The following is a 21,961-nucleotide window of genomic DNA, read 5'->3' as shown; positions in this document are numbered from 1 at the left end:
TCGAAGAACCTTTTTTCAGGCTTTACACAACATGCAAGAATCCTGCAAAAGGCTGCTTGAGGTTAAATGAATAAAATCAAAAGGGTCAAGAAACGACAAAGAGAGAATTGAGTGCCAATGTTTGTTTTATTAAAAAAATAAAATACAAATGATGACCCAACGAGTACACAGCAGACTTCTTACTAAAACCAAAGCATTTTTATCATTTTATCATTCAGTGCTTTAATTTTTTTTTTCTCTTTTTCCACTTTACTCATTTTGGCTTGTTTAAAGTTATTAGGAACAAAAATGTAGAGAGTCCAGTCTGTTTTCGTAAATGCCTGCTTCCTTCTCAAACTTGGATGTTTCTCATTTTGGCAAAAAAAAAAAAAAAAAAAGAACAAAAGAAGAAGAACTAGCTCAACCATGGCACCTCCATCTGTTTGGTATTATCTCTGGTTGAGAACAAAGTACAGTTTAACAGAAACAATCACACTGATAATGTTCCTTTTCTTGGAGGGGTCCGCTAAGTATTTTAACGTAGACTAAGCTGACTGTGTTCCATGTTGAGGTCTTTCATGTGTATAATATATATAAAAAATTTGAATTTGACGGTGTAATAACTGAGGATTAAAAGGCAACAGTTAAATATTCAGTCCGTGAATGGAAAGAGAGGAAAAGCTGTTGCTTGAACTGAGAAAACCAACACATTGGATTAATTAGTGCAACAAAAACGAGAGATGGGAAAGTGGCAAATAGACCAAAGATATCATCAAAAACAATATATTCAACATTTCCTTCCGCATACAAGACTTAATAACGTGGTTTATCTGTAAGTCAGGAGTAGAAAGTGTTAGTGGTTGAGGAGGCAGGCAGGAAAACGCCAACGGGGGGGAATATAATATAAAACTAGAATGGCTTTTTCACTCAAGCCCCTCAGCTGACACAGAAGCATACACACCACATCATTACAAGAATTCTTTTTTTTTTCTTTTACAAGTTTTCTTAAACAAATACATGTACACAGACCAACCAAAGAAGTAGATTATAGTACAGTGCAGTGCCACACGTACTGATCGACAGTTATATTGCTTGTACTGGTGCCCAAAGACAAATCAATAACACAGAACGTGAGAAAAAGGGGTCGCAGCATATTAACAGTACGTTTATGTTTTTGCATAGCCTAGTAGAGTAAAGTACAATACACACTACAGAGATGCGTGATGCAGAAACACACAACAAAGGGGAGTGACTGCTTTGGCTTTATGAGGCTGGTGGGTCAAAAAATGTGTTGAAGATAACCCTGAGAGTGGGAAACCAAACACACCATCACCATGACAACCACACACACCAGGGAAAACAGTGATAATCAGTGTTGCATGGAGATGGCAGCGACTTTGGTTGATTATTCTGCAGACAGCTCTTCTGCATGGCTGGATGTGCCCTCCTGTTTCCAAGGGTTCAGATTAGAGCCTGACCGATACTGAATTTTTGGGTTTAATTTAAAACTTTTACAACTGCCACATAGGATGACATGAAAATCTTAAATTTAGCATACAAATAACATGGGAGAGATTTATCTTCAAGTTCACATCAGGACATGCTGGACAACATATACACCGTTACTGATATATCGGTCTGGCTCTAGTCCACATGCAGAAAAACAAACAGCTACAATGTTGGCTACAGTTTCTGTTAGCAAGATGGAGCTCGGTGGAGGGTGCAGTCCACCAAAGAGCCAACAGAGCAGACTAAAAACTCAAGCAGCTGGTTACATAACAGAGAATGGTTCTCATTGGGTGGTGGGGGGTGGAGGGATGTCGCATCACGCACCTCCATTGAGGTCGACAGAACAAAAAGGCAAAGTTAAAGCCTATAAAACAAACATACACGGTCATATACAATCAGCTATTAGTTAAACATGAGCTCCACCACAACATTAAAAAGGACATCCAAATCCAAACACTGAGCATGCTCACACCGACCACATTCAGATAGTGGACCTCGGCAACTGTGGCTTTAAAATGAATAGCACAGAGCAGACGAATCTCTCAGTGAAACTGATGGATGGATGTTTGATGACAGATATAGCCCTTTAATCTCAGTAAACACAGGAGGAGGCATAGCAGTTGTTTGGCAATGGGAAAAACTATGGACCTCCAGTTCACGCATGCACAGAAATACCCCTATACTCCCCTCACCCCCCCTTCCCCTTATTATTTTGTCTACATATGAATACAAGTAAGCAAAAATGCACCTTTGCAAGAAGAATACAAAGCAATCTCTTGTTGGAGTTACATGTACTCCAAACACACAACACAAACAAGATGAAACAAAGAAAACATTTTTTACTCATTTTTCTCATACTTTTCCTTATGAGTGAGTTCATTACAGAAACTAATCGTGACCAGGTCCGTGAACTCAAAATCTGGTCTTGACAAAATCCGTCAGTGCCACAACTAACCAGACACACAGTATTTGAAATGCAACTGAACCTCGCCTCAGATACAACACCAATGCAAGTAAAACTCTACATAACATGTGACAGTTAAAATCCTGTGGCTTTAAAATGCTTTTAAACCACATCCTCTTCTCAATAAGCAAGCAGGTGCTGTTTTCTATTGATACAAAAGCGCTCCTCTGCCTCTGCTCGGAAGCGATCATGCTCATAATGACGCAGACGCTGCCATTCAAAAGAAATCCAGAACAGAACCACATAACTAATCTAATAAGGCAGTAGCACATCTGTTTCTGCACACAGAGGCAATATTTTATTGTGCAGCTCCATAATCAAGACATTTGCTCTCTAGAGATACAGCAAGGCAGCTTGAGGTGTGTTGGTCAAAAAAAATGTCTTCTATTATGTGTACTAATGGGCGTGCAGTCATGCTCACAATGTAACAGCTCCTCTGAAAAGGTCATTGTCATGTTAGTCTGGCTTCATATTCAAGCACCTGCTCTACTATGCAAAGCTTTCACAATTCCTACAAAAATGGCTTGTAGCATTTTTGATTTGGACATGAAACTAAATAATCTTTCAATTTTAACCTTAAGGAGCTGTACATTTGTTTTGTTTCACTCTATATTGATATTTTTAGTACGCTGGCCCTGTCTTTTATTGTTCTCCTATGCTTAAGCCATAATTGTATGTATTGTAGCTCAATTTGTAGATCACAGACACAAGAACCACAACCACAGCCAGTACAAAGTGCTCCGGACTGCTGCTAGTTCGGAGGAAAGAGGAAACCCAGTGTTGTGTCTTGTTAAGACGGCAAGAATTTCCTACACGTGTCCTCGTCAGAGTTCAATCAGTGCTGAAAAAAGAAGTAGTCGGGCTGCACAATACTGTAAAAACAAATTACATTTAGATTACTCTGACAGATACTGCAACTGTGATATGATTCACGACTAGTGGGAATGGTCATTTTTGCATCACATGATTCAAATAAAAATGATTAAAATCATGTTTTCTTACATCTGGAGAATGAGATTTGTAGGCCAGGGCATCTCTGCAGAAACAAATGATGGGAGGCCAATCAGGAGTGTATGTGTGTGTGTGAAGCAGAATGACTGACCCTTGTCTTTACACTGCGCCCATTTAGACACACAGTATCAGAGCTGACAAATAAAAAGTTGTTAAAACAAAACTGTCAATGAGACATTTACTGACTTATCAGATACTGCTCGTCTTGCACAGCAACTATTTTGTTTTGCGGTGGATTTACTATTTGACAACACCCAGTTTGACTGCTGCTTTGAATACATACTGTACAGTATATTGGACAAGCCACAGGACATGCAGAGAAGCATGCAATTAAACACGATGCATTCTGCAGCTGTGCCAACACTGACTGGGCTGCAGAGCAGAGTCTGCAGCCACCTCAAGTTGCTAATGCACCCACCTTTTGCTGCCAATGGAAAATACCACTACAAATCCCTCACACAGCCAAGAGTATCGGGGCCCACAGAGAGCCAGCTCACTCGCTACCAGCACTGCATAACAACATAGCACAGCTCACACAGTCATAACAAAACAATGAAACTACATCCAGGGTATCTAAAACTCAGCACACTTCTTTAGCCACGTTTCCACCCAAAGTACCCAGAACTTTCAGTCCCAGGAACTACTTTTCAAGGAACTAAAATGTTCCTTGTCTGCTTTTCCACCGCAGTCTGAAGTCCTGCAAAGATTAGACTAATAATTTGTTGATGTATGAAAAAGCAACGGCTGTTTTTAGACATAAAAACTACAAACCAGTGACATGTACACCTTATCCTTGTAGGTCAGAGATTCCAATTCTGACTGGATTTTGTCAACAAAAATTGTCAATCCATTGTTGTGTATCTGTAACTCCATGTGTTTCTGCACAATGAACAAAAAACAAACTGATTTACAGCTTAACCAATCAGAGATGTTCAGCACTACAAGCTGCACCATCTAAATTCCTCTACTTACAGAAAATACTAACCCCCGAGCCAAACATGTTGGGGGGTTAAATAATGTCCCTGGAACTTAATTTTGAGCCTGGTCCCTGCAGTTCAAAGAACATACTCGCCCATTTTTCCACCTTGGTTCTTGAACCAGTTCCATTCAAGATTTCTGGAACCTCGGTGCTATCTAATAAACCAAACCACGTTTCCACCAGTTCTGAGGGGAACCATTATAATCAAGGATGTCATCAACAGAGGGCACTGAACAACTCAAGCCCACTTTGGTTCCCAAGGAAAACCTGCTATTGTTTGGTTCCAGCCCTGAACGGTTCATAGTTAGTTGCTTGAATGGGGCTGGTTTCATGTTGGTGGAAAAGGCCTAACTGAGTTCCTCCAAAGGTTCCTAGTCCCTGGGGAAAGCTTCTGGAGTGGAAATGTGGCTTTTCTCCCTGAACATCTGGGCACACCGTCATGTAGCCACTGTAGCCACCGTAGCCAAATTTGACAAACAGATTAACAAAGGAAGTAGCACAACAGCTTGAAAACGCTAATGAACTCAAATATAATCACAGAAATTCATGCCTCATGCAAAAATACCAGTGCTTTTAATGGTTAATCCACCTCAGTGCTGAATAAGTATTTCAACCAGACGCTACAGCACTTTAAAGATACACACATACAACTCAACCTTGCCCTACTGCACTATAACACTCACTAGTACACACTCTGGCAGCCCCCGTCAGGAGCTTTGTTGCAATTAATAGTGACACCTGTGGCATTTACCGAAGCATAGCTGGTTATGAAATAAAAAAAAAGCAAGTACATCCTTTGTTATGAACATCCAAACTATATACTTATGTGTAGGATGAGCCACAAGTAAAACCTGCGAACACTCACACACACACAGAGCCACCAAAGGGCTTTTTATTGATTAGAAAAATGGTGGCATAGCCCTCTTGGCTATTACTATGAACGCAATGCAGTCAGAAACCGAAGTGGGGAGATTACATGCACACAATCACTAAACCATTAAAACCTTGTCACTCTTTACCTACAGTCATGCTGATTGGTGATGTAATCATACTTTTTGATATCAAAAAAGGAAAAGAAAGGTCTGGGGTGGTTGACATTTAAAGTCCAGAAACAAAACAACAAACTCATTCCTGTCTCTCTCCTCTGCTATTTGCGGGTGTATAATCTCCCCCCCACTCGAGATGTGCAAGTCCCACAGACTTCACACCAGACGCTGGTTGCCATGACCTCAGAACTGACATCACCATGCAGCTGTGCCCTAGATTTCACAGTGCACACACGCGCACACGCACACACACACACACACACACACACACACACACACACACACACAAACAACTCTCATTCACACACACACAGCTTTGGGGAAAAACGTGTGCTCTCATCTTGTCATTTCATCCAGTTTCATCCTAAGTTTTCAAGAGGTTTGTTTTTCTCTCCTCTGCTTAGTCATAGTAGGGACTTGTTGACCGTGTCAGTATGCGCCTCTCTGACCCGACCATCCCACTGTAGGTAAAATGTCAGACAGAGGGAAGGATGGCAGGAAATGTTTTGACCAAAGGAGAGTGGTGAGACAGAAAGGGAAACGTGGTGGGAAGGAGCAAGGGACACAGTCTCATTCACAATCAATTGCTGCCTTCTCGCTACCCAATGACCAGAAAAATGGAACATCAACATGTGTTTGCTGGTTTCCCCGCTAAGGAAAAGCAAAGCAAAAAAGAAAATATGCCAGGAATTTTGTCCACACACAATGTGTTATTCATCTTTCCAAATCAGGAGCCATTAATGATTAGTCATCATCATCATCATCTTGATGTCATGCCTGTGCATTAGTTCTAAGAATTAAAACACAGACAGTCCCTGTGGTGATGATGATGGTAACATCTGTCTCGTATCACCCTGTGTGAAGCAGAAAGCCAGACCGATTGGTTGGCTTATTAGTGAAGCTGTGGATCACACCATGTGGTCCCCAGTGCTGGTGCTGGCGGTCTGACTGGGCAGCTCGGAGGTGCGCTCCTTCTGTCTGAAGGGCTGCTGCTGGTGCCCAGAGCAGCAGTCCCGACCGGTCACCTTACACATGCGGTGCTCCTCGTCGCTTTCCTCTTCGAGCCCTGAGCCCTCATCCATGTCCAGCTGGCAAACGCACACCTCGATCCCAGAATCTCCGGTCACATGGCGACGCCGAGTAACAAGCTCCTCGTCCTCTTCCTCCGCTGCCACTGCCGCCATCAGCGGGGCCTCAACGTTCTCCTCTGCCAGACACTGCGCTTGGACTGGCATGGACACCGCTTCCTGGTCTGATGATGAGCCTGAGGACTGAGTGTCTGCCCTTGGGTCTGCCTCAGCCAGCGGTTGTGGCACCGCAGCAGCGTCTGGTTGGTTCGTTTGTGCAGGGAGTGCTGGTCCTGGAGTCGTCTCAGGAGGGTTTTCAGAGTAAGGAGGAGGTGGTGTCGGGGGGTGACCCACCACTTCTTCATAGTCAGGAAGCTTGCAGTCATTCCAGAACCCTGATGATCAGCAAATACACATGATTTAGCTTTCAAACGGGAGTGGGCCTCCCTGGGGGGAGTTCAAACCATTTCAGAAGAGGCTCAGTAAATGGAAATGACAAAAACATTGCATTACTTATTACATTAGTTACCAAAATGGGATCATGCAGAACACTTTTCCAGAATCAGTAACTAATAAATGCTTCTAGACAGACTTTTTTCATGTGTTTAGTGTAGTTTGGAGTTATGTCAAAGAGCAATTTTACACTATCAACTGTTGAGTGTCTATGGGATCAAATAACAATCATAATCCCATCTGCACAATTAATCAAAAACTATTTTGATAATCAATTGTTTGGGTCATTTTTTAAGCTCAAATGCCCAAAATGCTCTGGTTCCAGCTTACAGAGTAAACTTTTTGTCCCTGAGTGAATATCTATCTTGGGCACAGTGTTACAGTCCATTGCTTCACATGAAAAGTCACAAAAACATGAGATGTGTTTAACTCAATGTGTTTCTTCACATGAAAACATCTTAAATTATTAAGAGACATTTCACTGATGGATGAACATATGTTTTATCTTATCATGTAAAAACCTCTGGAAAGTTCCAACTGAATCTGTGAAACAGTGATCTTCTTATTGTTCCATAAAAACAATATTAGTGCAACATCTTTACTGGTCAATAAACAATAATAGCGCTGATTCAGGCACATCTGTTTTCAAACAACAAAGTCCTTGTGGTTCATGAGAAGACTGTCTGTCAGGCTCTTCTGTAGTCCACATGCAACAACTAATCATTTTGTTTTGCAGTGTTCTTGATTACATGTCTTAATGGAGATTGTGCAACCGTTGGGCTACATTTTTGTAAGCCTACTACAACTTTCCCATATGTCAAAAGCTCATCTAACCATTCCTAATAGCACTCATTGGGATTCAAGGTCCAATAGCACTTCTACAATGGTGGCACCTCATGTTCATGCTGGTTCAATAGATGATTACATTTGGTGAATACTGTCTGAGGACACAATCAAATGAAGATAAATTTAAAAGAGGTATAACATGTCTTTGTGTACAGGTTTGGAAGGCATGCCTAGGAAAACTAAAAATGTACCCTGAGCTTTTGGAGATAACTTTATTCTACGTTCTCCATAATATCCTTTGGGAAGAGCTGTAAGAGTACATGTTCCCCGGATCTCTGTGTGAGTCACCATCTGTGTACGGTCACAGTTAAGAGTTGTGTTCACATTCTTGACATTAAGTCAAGCATGTTCACGGTGGGCCTCAGACTCTGACTAGTGTGCACCTTGTCCCACCTCCTGTTTGTGATATTAGCAGACAAGATATCAAGTTTCAGCCAAGCTCCAGAGTGACCACTGACATGAGGGTGGCATCTCTGCTGTCTGCTGTCCCTCTGGCAATGTCCGATACACATTCGGACAATTTGCAGCTGAGTATGATGAGATCAGGAAGAGGATCAGCACCACCAATTCTAAGGTTATGACTCAGTTATGTCTCGGTAAAAGGTGGCTGATTCATTCCAGAAGAGGGGAGAACAGCTGCTCCAAGGACAGTTGTATTGTACCTTGGGGGCAGAGAGAGAAAAGTTCAAAGTCCTGACCCTGCCAACATGAAGCCTATAAGATAGCTAGCTCTCAATGTGTCTATGATATGTAGAGGAGTGAAGTTATCTAAGACAAGCTTGGTATAGAGCTGCTGCTCTACACTGAATCGGGGAGACCTCAGATCAGGCTGAACAGAAAAAGGAATCTCCCAGCAGGTCCATGATCACATGAGGATCCCATGGGAGAAGCTGGGGGAAGTTGCTTCTTTGCTGAAATCACCACAACCCTGTTCGTTGCTCCTATTTGTATTCAAAATGCAGATGTCCATTTCATGGAGTGGACACTTAACAACTGTCAAAGGCACCAAAATAAAACAATAACATCAATAATATCTTTAACATCCCTAAAGCAAACACAAAGGCTACTCACTTAGATTGAGCGGCGGAGGGGAGATGAAGGAACTCGAGGCTCCCTGGTAGGCCATGAGGCTGATCTCACGCTGACGTTGCTCCTGCTGAAGACGCATCTTGACCCTTCGGTGTCGGTACGCACAGCAGCAGCTAAGCATGATGATCAAGGTCCATACCAACCAGAACCCTGTGAGGGGGGGGGGGGGGAGATTCAATCTAATCTTATCTTCATCTACAGGTAACTGATGAAACTGAGCAAGGTTTTACTTGACGCTAAACAAGGCAAAGGCAGTAAGTTCATGAGCATTAAATAATCTTAAATTCCAGGTTAATGGCACTTTGCTTTCAGTATAGGGCTGAAACTAACATTTTGATTTTCGATTACACTGCCAATTGTTTTCTTGATTAATTCATTTATTGTTTGGTCTATAAAATGTAAAAAAAAAAAAAAAATGTTTCCCAAAGTGGCACCTTGTTCTGTACACAACCCAAAGATAATCAGTTTACTGTCTTAAAGGAGTAAAACCAGAATGTATTCACATTTAAGAAGCTAGAATCTCAGAATTTTGACTTTTTTTCTTAAAACTTTACTCATATCAATTGATACTCAAAATAATTAGCGATTAATTTAATACTTGACAACTAATTGATTAATCATTGCAGCTAAATTTAAATATGCTTCTTGTTAAAGTGAAACTAGTTTTTGGATGAAATAACACACATTAAACAAACCAACACAAATCTTGAGAGTTAAATCTCCAAAACAGAGAATTAAATGGACAATAGGAATGAAATGCAAAGAAACATAGGAAAATGCAAAAAAATTAAAAAAAAGAAGAAGAATTGTAACTTACACCAGAGCTCATAGTAGTAAGTGCAGCACTCCGTCTCTCCACAGCAGTATCCCATCTCACAGCGATACTGCTCATTGTTTACTCCAAAACAGAACTCCTTCCCCTTAAATACACACAAGAGGTACACAAAGTGAAAGTCTGAGTCAATACTCAATCACACAAGCTGCTTAGCGAGCTCTTGATAGACTGACCTATTTAGCCTTTGTCATTTTGTCACTTCAGTGTCACTTATTGTTTACGCAATCTGTGCTAATTTTCTGTACAGTCAATCCACTGCTAGATGTTGCTATCAATACACTACAACTATTGATTGTTACTACAATGAAATTGAAGGTGACTTTATATGAGAGAAACCTGTATTTATAAAAGAATGATACTAATGTTACTGTTACACCTCCAGTGTCATTAATTTTATGTCCATAAACAATAGGTTCCTTTCAGGTCAAAAAGAGTAGCAGAGTTTTTCATATTTTTGTGACACTGTAAGCATCTGGTCTATATTTGTGATTATATTGGGGTTCATAAAATTTAAACTATTTATGAAATTTCATATTCAAACGGATACATTTCTTAACCCAAACCCATATTTTAAGCTGTTTCTAACTGAATTTTAATTGAATTTGAGTCTCTTGACTTTTTTTCTCTTTCCTCTTTTACATGTTTGTTTGTTTATGATATTACTTTCTGATCTTTTTTTTAACTGATCTGGTATGACTGATTATTTGTATATACCAGGGGTGCCAAACATACAGACTGCCAAAGGGTCCACTCTGGCCCACTGGATGACTTTGCAAGGTGTAAAAAAAAAACTGCAGAGCAGACAAGGAAATTGATCATTGCAAAAAATATGGTGCATTTGCAGCTTCAGTAAGAACAATTTGTATCAGATTTCTATCTTAAAACAATATCGGTCGAACCCTATTGCTGAGGCACTGCCAAACCTTTTGATTTATAAAAAGGTGTGTAAGGCAAGTGATAATTTAATCTTCATCTGCATTAACATCTACTTTAGTGGGTGTTGTATGGTGAGGGCAGGATTATTTTTTAATTTAGCGATCTCTACATTGTGATGTGAGATTAGACTTTTCTTAGATCTTAGATATTCAGATTCTTTAAGATCATCATTATCTGAGAATTTATGGTATGTTATTTTAAAGAAAACGTGTAAACCAAGACATATGTTGTATACTGCAGTATAGCCTAAACATATCAAGCTATTATTTAAATACCATTTCACCCAGCTCTAATTACTATATTGTTATTCTGTTCCAACAAACCTAAACGTTTGGCACATTTAAATACATCCACTGTGATCTGTGTATTGTAATGTACATGCAATGACAATAGACTTACTAAATGTGTAAGAACTGAGACATTGTTGAAATTGCATCATCTCAGATTTCATCAGTTGTTTTGTAAATAGACGGTTCATTAATTGTGAACATTTCCAGAATGTATATTTACGTCTTTACAGTAAGAAAAGGGTAAATTTAGGGAGTAGTGTTATTTATATGTTAATATGATTACTTGGGATTGGATCGGACTGTATGTGGTTCAAGAATTAAAATGAGTTTGATACCCTTGCTGCATCCGTAATACACATTTTAAAAGAACATTATAGCACCATTGTGATAATATAAGATAGTGATTATACAAGGGAAGCAAACTGGACAAACTGGGGCTCACTGTCCTGTCCTGCTAGCCAATATCAACAACTGTGGATAAACACGTCAATTTGCCGGGTACCAGTTAGCAACGGCTAACGTTAATCTTGATACCCTTGATTCAAACTGTAAAAATGTAGCTAATAAAACACGTCCGTGTAGTTTTTGAGTCGTAATATAAATTTTCCATCAAGCAAACTGTCGAAATATAAATAAAACTTTGACAAACTGACGTCATCCCCAGTGTAGAGTAGTGAACCGTGCCCAGTTTCCTTTGTGGAGGAGACAAAAAGGATCGGCACTAGGCCTTCCCCACCCCAGGAGCCGCGGCCTCGGCTACAAACGTCAGCCGAACCAGCGAGCGCTAGAGGCGGCTTACCTGCACCAGACAGGTCCCGGTACAAAGAAGACCTACAATGGATCCCAGTGCTTTCTGCGGCATCTTTCTGGGTTGTCGGCCGTTGACACGATGGGAATCATATAGCAGTCGGTCCAATCGACGACTTGTTGAGGTGACTGCAGGTGGTTGATGCTATTTAACGGTTCAGCCTGTCGTTCTCGGACATGTTTTTGTTGTTCCTTGACTCAGAAACAGCACAGATAGTAATCCGAAACGCAGGCGGCTGTTGAACTCTAGAGGGCGCTGTGTGTACGTGAGTGAAAACATATGATTTCACATAAAGCAAGTTCAAGTTCAATCTTCCTCTTCTTCTGATTCTTTTAATGGGGCAGAGTATTATCGCCCCCAACTGTAGTGTATCATAAATTATATAGGCATCAATACTGCATTTATTTACATGTGCTGTACATTTCAACCAATACTCTTATTTATAATATTTATAGAAATAATTTTTTAACATTATTGTCAATGTTTGTTTATGTACACAGTCATAAACAATATATAACCATTTATATAGAAAACAGGGAAAAATAAGAAAAATATGTATACTACAATATATATAATTCACATATTTCACATACTTCTCATTTCTTGTCATTTATACTATCTTATGTATACTCTTGAGTGTAACTGTAACGTAACCCAATTACACCCCTGGGGATCAATAAAATATTTCTAATTCTGATGTTTAAAACCAGCTTACTACTTAAAAACGTATTTTCATATGAAATATTTTCTTTAATCATTATGTATTATGTATATCACACAAATAGTACACTGCTGTTGGAATTTTTTTTTTTTAGGATTTTTGAATCTACAAATAACCATTAATAGAACAAAAGAAAAACACACGAAGAATAATGTATTGTAGCAGCACTCAGCAACACTCAAAGCTATATCTCTTTGTCAATTAAAGCTTTCTTGAAACAAACCTTTGAGTTTTATTGCTGTAGCTAAATATCATTTCAGTGATAAAAAAAAAAATTAATAATAATTAAAAAGTCAGTCAGTAAGTAAGTGTAGTTTTTGGCAACGAAATTTTGAGTAATTTGCTTAAAGTTTAAAGCTTCCCAAAATTATTTGATTTATTTATTTCATTTATAATTGTTTTGTCATTTGAATTTATTAATTAGCAACTGTTTGGTTTCGATACAAAATCTCTCATTGATGTGCTTTAAAACTGAGAATGAAAGTACGTTTTTTTTTTGTAAGAAGTCATATAAATATTTTAATGTCATATTTTGCATCGTCCGTTTCTGCTGGTCTAATAACCACGGTCCGTTGTTTAAGCCGACGTCACCGTTTCCCTGGCAACTGAACTTGACAGCTGTTCTCCCAAGAGGCAACGTTAGAAAGATGTTAATCCACTCAGCCTGAACAGGAACCACAACACCAACACCTGAGGAAAACATGGTAAGCTATCATGATTCACAACCACACATGGCTGCTTTGGAATTTGAACATGACAATTTAATCTTTTTATTTTCATTGAATAACAGTTGTTGTTTCATTACGTGTGTGGTAACTGTATTAACGTTAGTTAGTTAGTTAACTGAAACTTGTTAGCTAGCTACAAGTGGCCAACATTAGGCTACAGGCCAGTGAATGGGGTACCCAGTTAGGATACTGAGTCAGTTTTTAGAGAGTTATCACTGTCCAAAAGTACTGAGGTTGATGATGATAATATGTTTTATTAAATTATACTATTTAAAGTTTTATTCTCCTTTTGAGATCAACCATTCTTAAAAATTCAGGCCTCTATCAATGCAGTTCTACCAATATAAATACTGATACTTATGGATAGTCTTATTGATACTACTCACAATAATTTGGTGTAAAAAAAATAAAGACATGAGATGAAAAGATGTGGAAAAACTCAAGGGTTATTTTATTTTATTTTATTTTATTGGCATAAATGAGTTAGATAATTTCCTGAATTACTGCATTTAGCTGCATTTTCATTAAATTTAGTAAAGTGAGCCCACACTTTTGAACGTTTTGCCCTATCAGCTGTTTATGTAACATTATATGAATGTAAATATCATTATTGTTTGTCCAGGAACGTATTAATATTTCTGTACTTACAAGTCAGGAACCAGCGCCAGTTCAGTACTGGTTTTCGATACTATCCCTAACAATATATGAAAACAAGGAGACAAAGTGGACAAACCACAAATTAGTAACTTAAAAAAGTAGCAAAATCAAGAAAAAAGCAAAAGAAGAAAACAACTGAGTTTTAACAGTTTTTAAAGATGTGCACTGAAAAGGAGTTGTATCCTTTGGAGATCAGCTGTTTCTATATTTGACACAGTACACATGTTACAGGTTGCAGAGTTGCAGTGACACCATTTTCGTCCTAACAGAATACACTGCAGGGTAAATAGCTTACCACTTCCTGGATACAAGCCACTCACTGTGTCTAATCTTGGCCAATGAGAGCTCTCGGCCTGTTACATGTGTACAGTAGGTCAGTGCAAGCAGCTAATAACTAAATCCTCATGCTCTAGATGATTCCTGCTGTGGCCTGAGTGTTAAATCTCCCGTACAAGCTGCGCCAGGTTCCTCTGCCAACCCCTCACACCGTGTTGGCCTCTGGTGACGGGTGTTTTATCTGATAAAGCCTCATTGGCCATGATTCTGTAACAGTATAGTGAGAAATGCCTGCAGGTTCCCATTTGAAATGTCATCTTTGAACCTGCTGTTTCACTGAAGTCATCACCTCTGACTGATCCCCCTGCAGGGCCTATTGTCCATTCTGCGGAGGCTGAAGCAGTCTCCAGAGCAGGAGGTGCGCTTACTGTTGCTTGGCCTGGACAACGCTGGCAAGACCACTCTGCTGAAACAGCTGGCAGCTGAAGACATCAGCCACATCACCCCCACACAAGTACAAACATGCACTTACACCCAGTAGCTCAGTCACACACTGTGGAAGTACATTTCTTTAGTTTCCAGTCAGAGTAAGTACTGTAAGTATTAAAGAGACAGTTCACCCCATAGTCAAAAATGCATATTTTTCCTGTTATTTATAGTGCTTTTTATCAATCCAGATTGTTTTGGTGTGTGTTGCTGAGTTGGAGATATTAGCCATAGAGATGTCTGCCTTCTCCCCAATATAATGGAACTTGATGGCATATGGAGGAACCTCTTCTTTCTTTATGCTTAATTTCTTTATTCTTCCTTCTGTGTGATGATACAGTTGGCGGGTGTAGGTCGGTAGAAAGAAAATAGTTCCTACATGAAACCTCTCACGACAAGGTCTCTGAATATTTTTTGAATAACTGGCCCATGAGACATAGCTGTTCAGTTTTTCAAAATTACTTTTTGGAGCTTTGAGCTCTTTAAGCCATCTAGTTCCATTATATTGGAGAGAAAGCAGATATCTCTACAGCTGTTATCTCCAAAACTCAATAACTCGCTCCAAAACAATCTAGATCTAATCTAGTCTAAATACCACTAAAGACCAGAGGAAAAATCAGTACTTTTGATTTTAGGGTAAAAAACTGTCCCTTGAAATAAGCATTATGAATTTATGTTATCTTTCAACAGGGCTTCAATATAAAGAGTGTTCAGTCATCTGGCTTCAAGCTGAATGTCTGGGACATTGGAGGTCAGCGCAAGATCCGTCCCTACTGGAGGAATTATTTTGAGAACACAGATGTACTGGTAGGTTCTCTTTATGTGCTTGTTACAATAACCAGAATTAAACAAATTCAACATTTACAGAAGTTCTCCGGATATTGTATTCTATTATCTGGATAACTAGAATCTAGGATTCACATGTAATGAATGCTTTGGTAATCAATGAATTTGTTATTTGCAGATATATGTGATTGACAGCTCGGACAGGAAAAGGTTTGAAGAGACAAGTATGGTGAGATACAATTTACATTTTCTTTAATGGAGTGAAACAGTAAGATATTTTGAATCAGATTTTTTGTAATATACAGTAACTCGAGAATATTTTTAGGATTAGAAAATATTGTCAGTAACACTTTATTTGGAGGGGTTTGTATGAGACTGTCAATACACTGTCATAACCATGTCATGACTTCTGTTACAAACATGAAGGACTCTTTATGAATGTTGTTTCTGAGTGTTGTCATTAAGTTCAGGAAATTATTCATGACACCGTTAAAAAGGCATTTGACAATGTAATAAAACTTAATGACATCTTTATGACAAGTCCAAAAATGTACATCTTTACTGGAGGTCAAAGAAAATATTAATGACACACTTACAATGGTCTCATGATGGCCAGTGTCACAACCAACCACATATGACAGTTTAATGTAATGTTAAAACATAAAGTTAAACAGTTTCTTTAAGTTCAGTAATGTCAACAAAGACACTGACAGGTTATATTGTCTTAGTTAATGTCAAGTTGTCATAATAAAAACATTACTAACTTGATTAAAGTCATAGTTAGTTGTTGTAACATGGTTATGACAATGTAATGACAGTCTTATGCACACTCCTTGTTTTACCATATTGTCATTGTAGTGCAGACTCATCACAAAGAGTAGGAATTAAAAGTTGTGCAATTCAAGCCTAAAGTCAATATGATTTGTTTTTCTGATTCTTCCAGTACACATGCAGTATGTCACTGACTGCCCTCGTGTTTCTGTTCCTGCAGGAACTGGCTGAGTTGCTGGAGGAGGAAAAGCTCGCTGGTGTGCCTCTGCTAATCTTTGCCAACAAGCAGGACCTGATGACGGCATCACCAGCGTCTGAGCTGGCAGAAAGTCTCCATCTGCACACGATCCGGGATCGCATGTGGCAGGTCCAGGCCTGCTCAGCTGTCACTGCTGAGGGAGTGCAGGTAAATACAGTGAACGCTGTCTACACACACACACGGCGAGGGCTGAGGCAGGGTGGGCCGCAGAGTGGCAGCAACTGCCTTTTGAGAATCGTGGTGTTGTGACGGATATTGAGATATTTAAAAAATGAAATATTGATATCATGTTAATAATACACACATGTTAACATCATGTAAATAATCCAGTGTCTCTTAAACATACTGTATGTGCTTAAATCACCTCTGTTTTTTCTATTCTTTATTCCGAGTGTGTTGAGTTAACTTAAAATAAACAATGCTTGTTATGTTTGCGTGAATATTAAATTTTCATGTTGACTGTCATAAATATTTGTGTGGACAAATGTTCAGCCTCCTATGACATTTTCATCACCAGCCACAGTAAGATAACATTATCCCTACTGCTAATCAACATATATCATCCAATTGATAACAGTCTAAGAGATGACACTCCACCCTTAGTACTATTTCACATTTTATTTGTCTTAATTTTATCGGTCAGTTTAAGTAAGGGGTCGGTGACACTGAGCACCAGCATGTTACGATTCAGTAGTTTTCTTTCTCTCCTCATCAGTAGGTTGTCCTTAAAATCAGCAGTAAACTAGGCCTTGTAAATATATTTAAAAGTCACTTTCACCTCACTAATTTTCACAGCACAAACTTTGTCTGCTTCTTTCCAGGATGGAATGACCTGGGTTTGCAGAAATATAACATTTCGGAAGAAATAATTCAGGAAGCCAAAGATCTGTGAAGAATTGCAGTTGCACCCAGTCACTTTATGTCCCAGGCAAGACGACAGAATGTGTTGTTATTAATTTTCTTTTTTAATGGATGTCTCACTTTTGCCATTTTGTTCTTACTTGACAGTATAAAAACATTTTCTGAGTAGAAGTTCTATCAATATAGTGACTACATGTGTTAACTTCTGTCAATGCATAACTTGAAATGTATATACTGTATATATTATTCTGTTTTAATCAAACTGCTGGTTCTGCATGCTGTTTTTGTAATGTGGTACTTTGAAAGGTTACGTAGGCACTGACTGTCTGAATGAAAGAATTCAGTGTTTTGTGTGGTTGATTCATGACTGGTAGATGTGACGAGTGCCTGTGAGTCTCTCTGTGTACAGCTAGAGGGCGGCCTTGCGCTAGTGTTGTCTCTCACAGCCTAATGCCCAATTATTAAATCTCCTACTGTCCATGAGTGATGTGGCTTCCTGTGCCATATTTGATTTGTTCATTTCATAATCACCATTTTAGTTTCTGCAGTTGATATCGTATGCACGGCTGTAGCCTGGATTTTAGACATACTGAGGGCAGAGGACCCTCTTTTTAAAGCACAAAAGGAATTTAAAAAAAAAGTTTTTGATTATTATAAATTCTGTCATATGTATTAATTCATTTAACTGCCATTAATTGTTAATTATATTTTTATTATATATTATTGTTGTTATTAACAGCCTATATAATGCTCTAAATGGTGTCTCAAAGCCTTTAATTACTTTTTAAAAATGTGTTTTGGTTATTAATTTGTTTCTCCACATAGCAATTTAATTTATTTCTAAACTGAGAAAAATAAAAATTTAACTTTAAACTTTAAATTTTAGAAAATACTTAAAACTAGTTGATTTTTAATGACAGGTTCAAATACTCCTATTAAACTAGCGTTTTTTTTAGCGGCTCTTTTTGTAGTGTAAGAATGTCAAATGTGAAGATACTGAGTTTAAACTAAATCCCAGAATCATACTTAAAAAGACATGTACAGTTTGTGTGTAATTGACCTCATTGTCCTCAGTAGTAGCAGCTCTGATACTACAAAGTCTATCTTTGACATATTGTTTAACAATTTCCAGGCAAAAAAACAAGGCTGGCATTAATCAGCAGCAATTCATTTAAACTGATGCTTCATTATTTTGCTCATGAATACTTTTTCTCCAACATTTTGATCATTTATACTTTTGCTTCAATGTTTGTGCTTCAGCATTTTGATCATTCACACTTTCACAGCGCTGCTTACAGCCACACTATGTTCTGCTCAGGTGCAGAAAAAATCTGTAGCTTGAACAAAATGACCATAAAACATGAACACCTGCACACGCTGAGTGAAGTGACCTCAGTACATCTCTCTTGCATACACAATAAAGCGTACAGAAACACCTTGGCCATTCAATTACTCAACTACTCACCTTGTTCACCATGATTTACCACAAGGCAATTGCATTTTTCTGTCTATTTTTCTATTTTGTCTTTTGCAGCACATTTGCCACAAAACCCACTAATCTGAACTGGCCCAGTGCTCCGTGGTGGTCCTATAGGGCATTTACATACAAACCTTTTCCAGGACTAATAGCTCTCCAATACAATTTGCATTTATATAGCCCCCTTCATACCAACATGATTTGGCGCCTTTGCCCATGATAAAAATAAACCTCCTCCTTTGGCCTTGAGTTACTGCCCTGCTGCTGCTGCTGCTGCTGCTGCTGGTGCTGGTGTGTGTGTTCGTGTGTGTCCCTCTACGTATGTAAGGTTGGTTGATTTTAATATGTCAGAGCTGCTTGATCCTCCGATCAAGACCGAAACAAGTGCAGAAAGCCTCAAAATGGACCTCATAATGATTCAACCCCCCAGTATGGGCTTTGTTCTTATGTAGTATGTGGGTTTTCTGCTATACAGTACATTTGTACATTGTTGCTGCAGCAGTGTGGGACACTTGACGAGGGTGAAGAGTCGCAAGGTAAATTTGAAGCCAAACATGTTTTCTCAGACAAACTGAAAAAGAAAAACCTGCTGTTATTCAGTTGAAGCTGCTCTCACTTTGATCATGACAACAGGTCTAAATCTTTTCTAAGGCTCTATGGAGCATATATGAGAAGAGAAAAAAGTAATGAATAAGGAAATGGAAGTCTACCATGTGAGACTGAAAATGAAATGCCCCTTTTCACCCTTTGGAGTGCTTAATCATTAACATCTAATCCATGCGATTATCACCCAGCCTGTAAAAAATACACCCAATTACACATAGAAGTACTCTGATAAATCTTTGCAGTTGGATCTTCCAATATAGCATCAGACGGTAAAGGCTGGGAAGTGCCTTTACATCCCAAATGAATAAAATTGGATTTACCAAACAGAAGAGTGGATTGGAGCAAACCAGTCCTCATTACCTCTGGCTCTATCATCAGCGAGGTGAGAGGCAGTCAGGCCTGCAAAGGGCCATAAATCATGGGACTTTCCCAGCTACTCAGGCCAGCACACCGGCCTCCCACACAGGGGAAACGAAGGGCAGAGAGTCTGATTGACTTGCAGGGCTAGAGGAAGAAAAAAAGGGGGGGTGAGATCGTGTGACTTAATTAAAGTGTTGTGTATCTCACACACTGTAACTACAGCTCAGTCACTTTGCTGTTACAGCAAAGTGGGATGCATCAATGCTGAGACTCGGTGTAAAAATCACCTTATTATTTGGTATTGCCACCACCTCAACCAGATCTGAAAAGAAAAAAAACAAAATATTTTCACATGTAAAACAGAACTGGGTGAGGTAATGGTCTTGCTGGTATAAAAACTACATAATTTGAGACTGTAAATTATACCTAAACATTTACATGCACTGTATGTGGCCTGTCATTTAGTTCACCCCACTGACAGAGTAGATTTTCCTGCTTCCAATAGTAGGGGTAAAGCCAGTATTATACTTTCCACATCTACACATGCACATGGGTCTATGTGCAGAGGGTATACGTCTAGGCTCTGTTTAGACATCTGTGTAGTGTCAATTCGTTGTGACAGCGGGGACACTACAGACGCCAATCTTTTGCACATGTGTAGAAGGGGTCCTCCAAGTTTACTCCACAACATATTATAAAAAGAACTAATAGGCATCAGTGGTTTCTGCAGCTGTCTGTATCTGTCCATGTGCATGTCTGTTTGGGAGTGTAATCAAGCCCCATGATATATTGCAAGGCATCTCAAAGTCATCTCAAAACACATCCTCAGTATAAAATGATTCAAAATAAAGAATTAATAAATAAAATGCATGAGGTCTTAGCACTTTTATTAGGAGCATGTATATGTGACTATTAAAATTAAACTTTGTGTTGCTGGAGTGAACACAGTGCACATGCGTAGTAGAGCAGAAGAGAAGTTTTGCAGAAACTGCACTGGAGGCAGGAAGTTTTCTCCATCTCTATATAAGCCACTCAGCTTTACTGAGTATTCACATTTGTCAGTTATGATTTCATTATTCACAACTGAATTTTGACAGGCCATTTTTTCTTTATATAATAATGTATATAATGTATCTGTATATAATAATGTGGTATTGTCAGCTAACAAGTAGTCTGACTCACAAGATGTAGACTGTGGGTCTTGTGGACTGTTTGGCAGCTTATAAACACTTGTTTCTGGGTTTTTTAACTCAGTGGTAGGGCATCCCAGCACATATCAGGTTCTAGAGTTTCTTCTGTTGTTTGCTAGCAGACGGAAAGTGACAAGACATATCCTCACACAGCACGAGCCAGTGGGCAGCCATGGATTGTTTACCTCTCCGTTGTGGGTGGGGCTCAAATGTGCTCTATCTCTATTGGCTCCCTGTTTCAGGCACCATCTGCTATCTGTGTATTGCTGACTTCAAAATCCCTTTTTCCCTTGCTGGAAACCCTCCCAAGGTAGCAACTTACACACTGAAAATGACAAGTTACAACCTGGGTTGCTAATGGTATGAGCATAAAGAAGCTAGCAGCTTTTACCTTTTCCTTTGCATAGATTCAGCCATTTTAATGTGATTGTATGCCTCCCACGTGAAAATGTTACATCAAAACAAGTTTACAGTTTACAGATTACAATTTCATTTACCAGACGCTTTTATCCAAAGCTGATTGAACACAGGAAAAGATCTAGACAGGAGAGAACATCATGAATAAGTGCCATGAAGCAAAGTTCAGGGACAGAGATGGAACAGAGTTAGGTTACTCGTTCTACCACCTGAGAACTGCAAAAGTGAGGAGTCTAGTTTGTGACCTAGGTCGCTGTTGTGGTGGTTGAATTAGGCGCCTTTCATTGGCAGAGCATAGTGAGTGGGAGGGAGTTCAGGTAGGTGGGAGCTGTTATAGTTGCTGTTTCAAGTGTCAGGGTTTTGAATTTGATGAAGGGAGCCAGTGGAGTGAGCAAATTAGCTGCTTTGCTGCTTTTCCCCCTTTTATGTAACTGTATCTTTAATATCTTTGGGTTTGGGGCTCTGAAAAATTCTGAGGGGCATTTTTCCACTATTTTTTTTTTTTTTTTACATTTCCTGGACCACACAATCATTAAAATAACTGGCCGAATAGT

The 21,961-nt window shown here is 39.1% G+C and overlaps 2 protein-coding genes across 2 annotated transcripts; one reads left to right on the top strand and one right to left on the bottom strand.

Moving 5' to 3' along the window:
• Positions 1-5,500: 5,500 nt before the first annotated feature.
• wbp1 (WW domain binding protein 1) lies at positions 5,501-12,035 on the bottom strand. Its single transcript, XM_084745430.1, has 4 exons — positions 11,804-12,035; positions 9,761-9,863; positions 8,926-9,093; positions 5,501-6,950 (listed from the first exon to the last, which is right to left on the bottom strand). The coding sequence occupies exons 1-4, from the start codon at positions 11,864-11,866 to the stop codon at positions 6,397-6,399; spliced, it is 888 nt and encodes a 295-aa protein (XP_084601556.1). The 5' UTR covers positions 11,867-12,035; the 3' UTR covers positions 5,501-6,396.
• A 1,063-nt stretch (positions 12,036-13,098) lies between these two features.
• On the top strand, positions 13,099-17,843 carry LOC146308347 (ADP-ribosylation factor-like protein 3). Its single transcript, XM_084745431.1, has 6 exons — positions 13,099-13,237; positions 14,565-14,708; positions 15,371-15,487; positions 15,645-15,695; positions 16,458-16,643; positions 17,318-17,843. Exons 1-6 carry the CDS (start codon positions 13,235-13,237, stop codon positions 17,363-17,365), a joined length of 549 nt encoding a protein of 182 aa, XP_084601557.1. The 5' UTR covers positions 13,099-13,234; the 3' UTR covers positions 17,366-17,843.
• Positions 17,844-21,961: the final 4,118 nt, after the last annotated feature.

The sequence above is a fragment of the Lutjanus erythropterus genome, chromosome 20 (genome assembly GCF_056507025.1).
Source record: "Lutjanus erythropterus isolate fLutEry1 chromosome 20, fLutEry1.hap2, whole genome shotgun sequence".
Lineage (NCBI taxonomy): Eukaryota > Metazoa > Chordata > Actinopteri > Lutjaniformes > Lutjanidae > Lutjanus > Lutjanus erythropterus.
The sequence above is the reverse complement of the archived record's forward strand: the minus strand, read 5'-3'. Positions and strand labels throughout refer to the sequence as shown.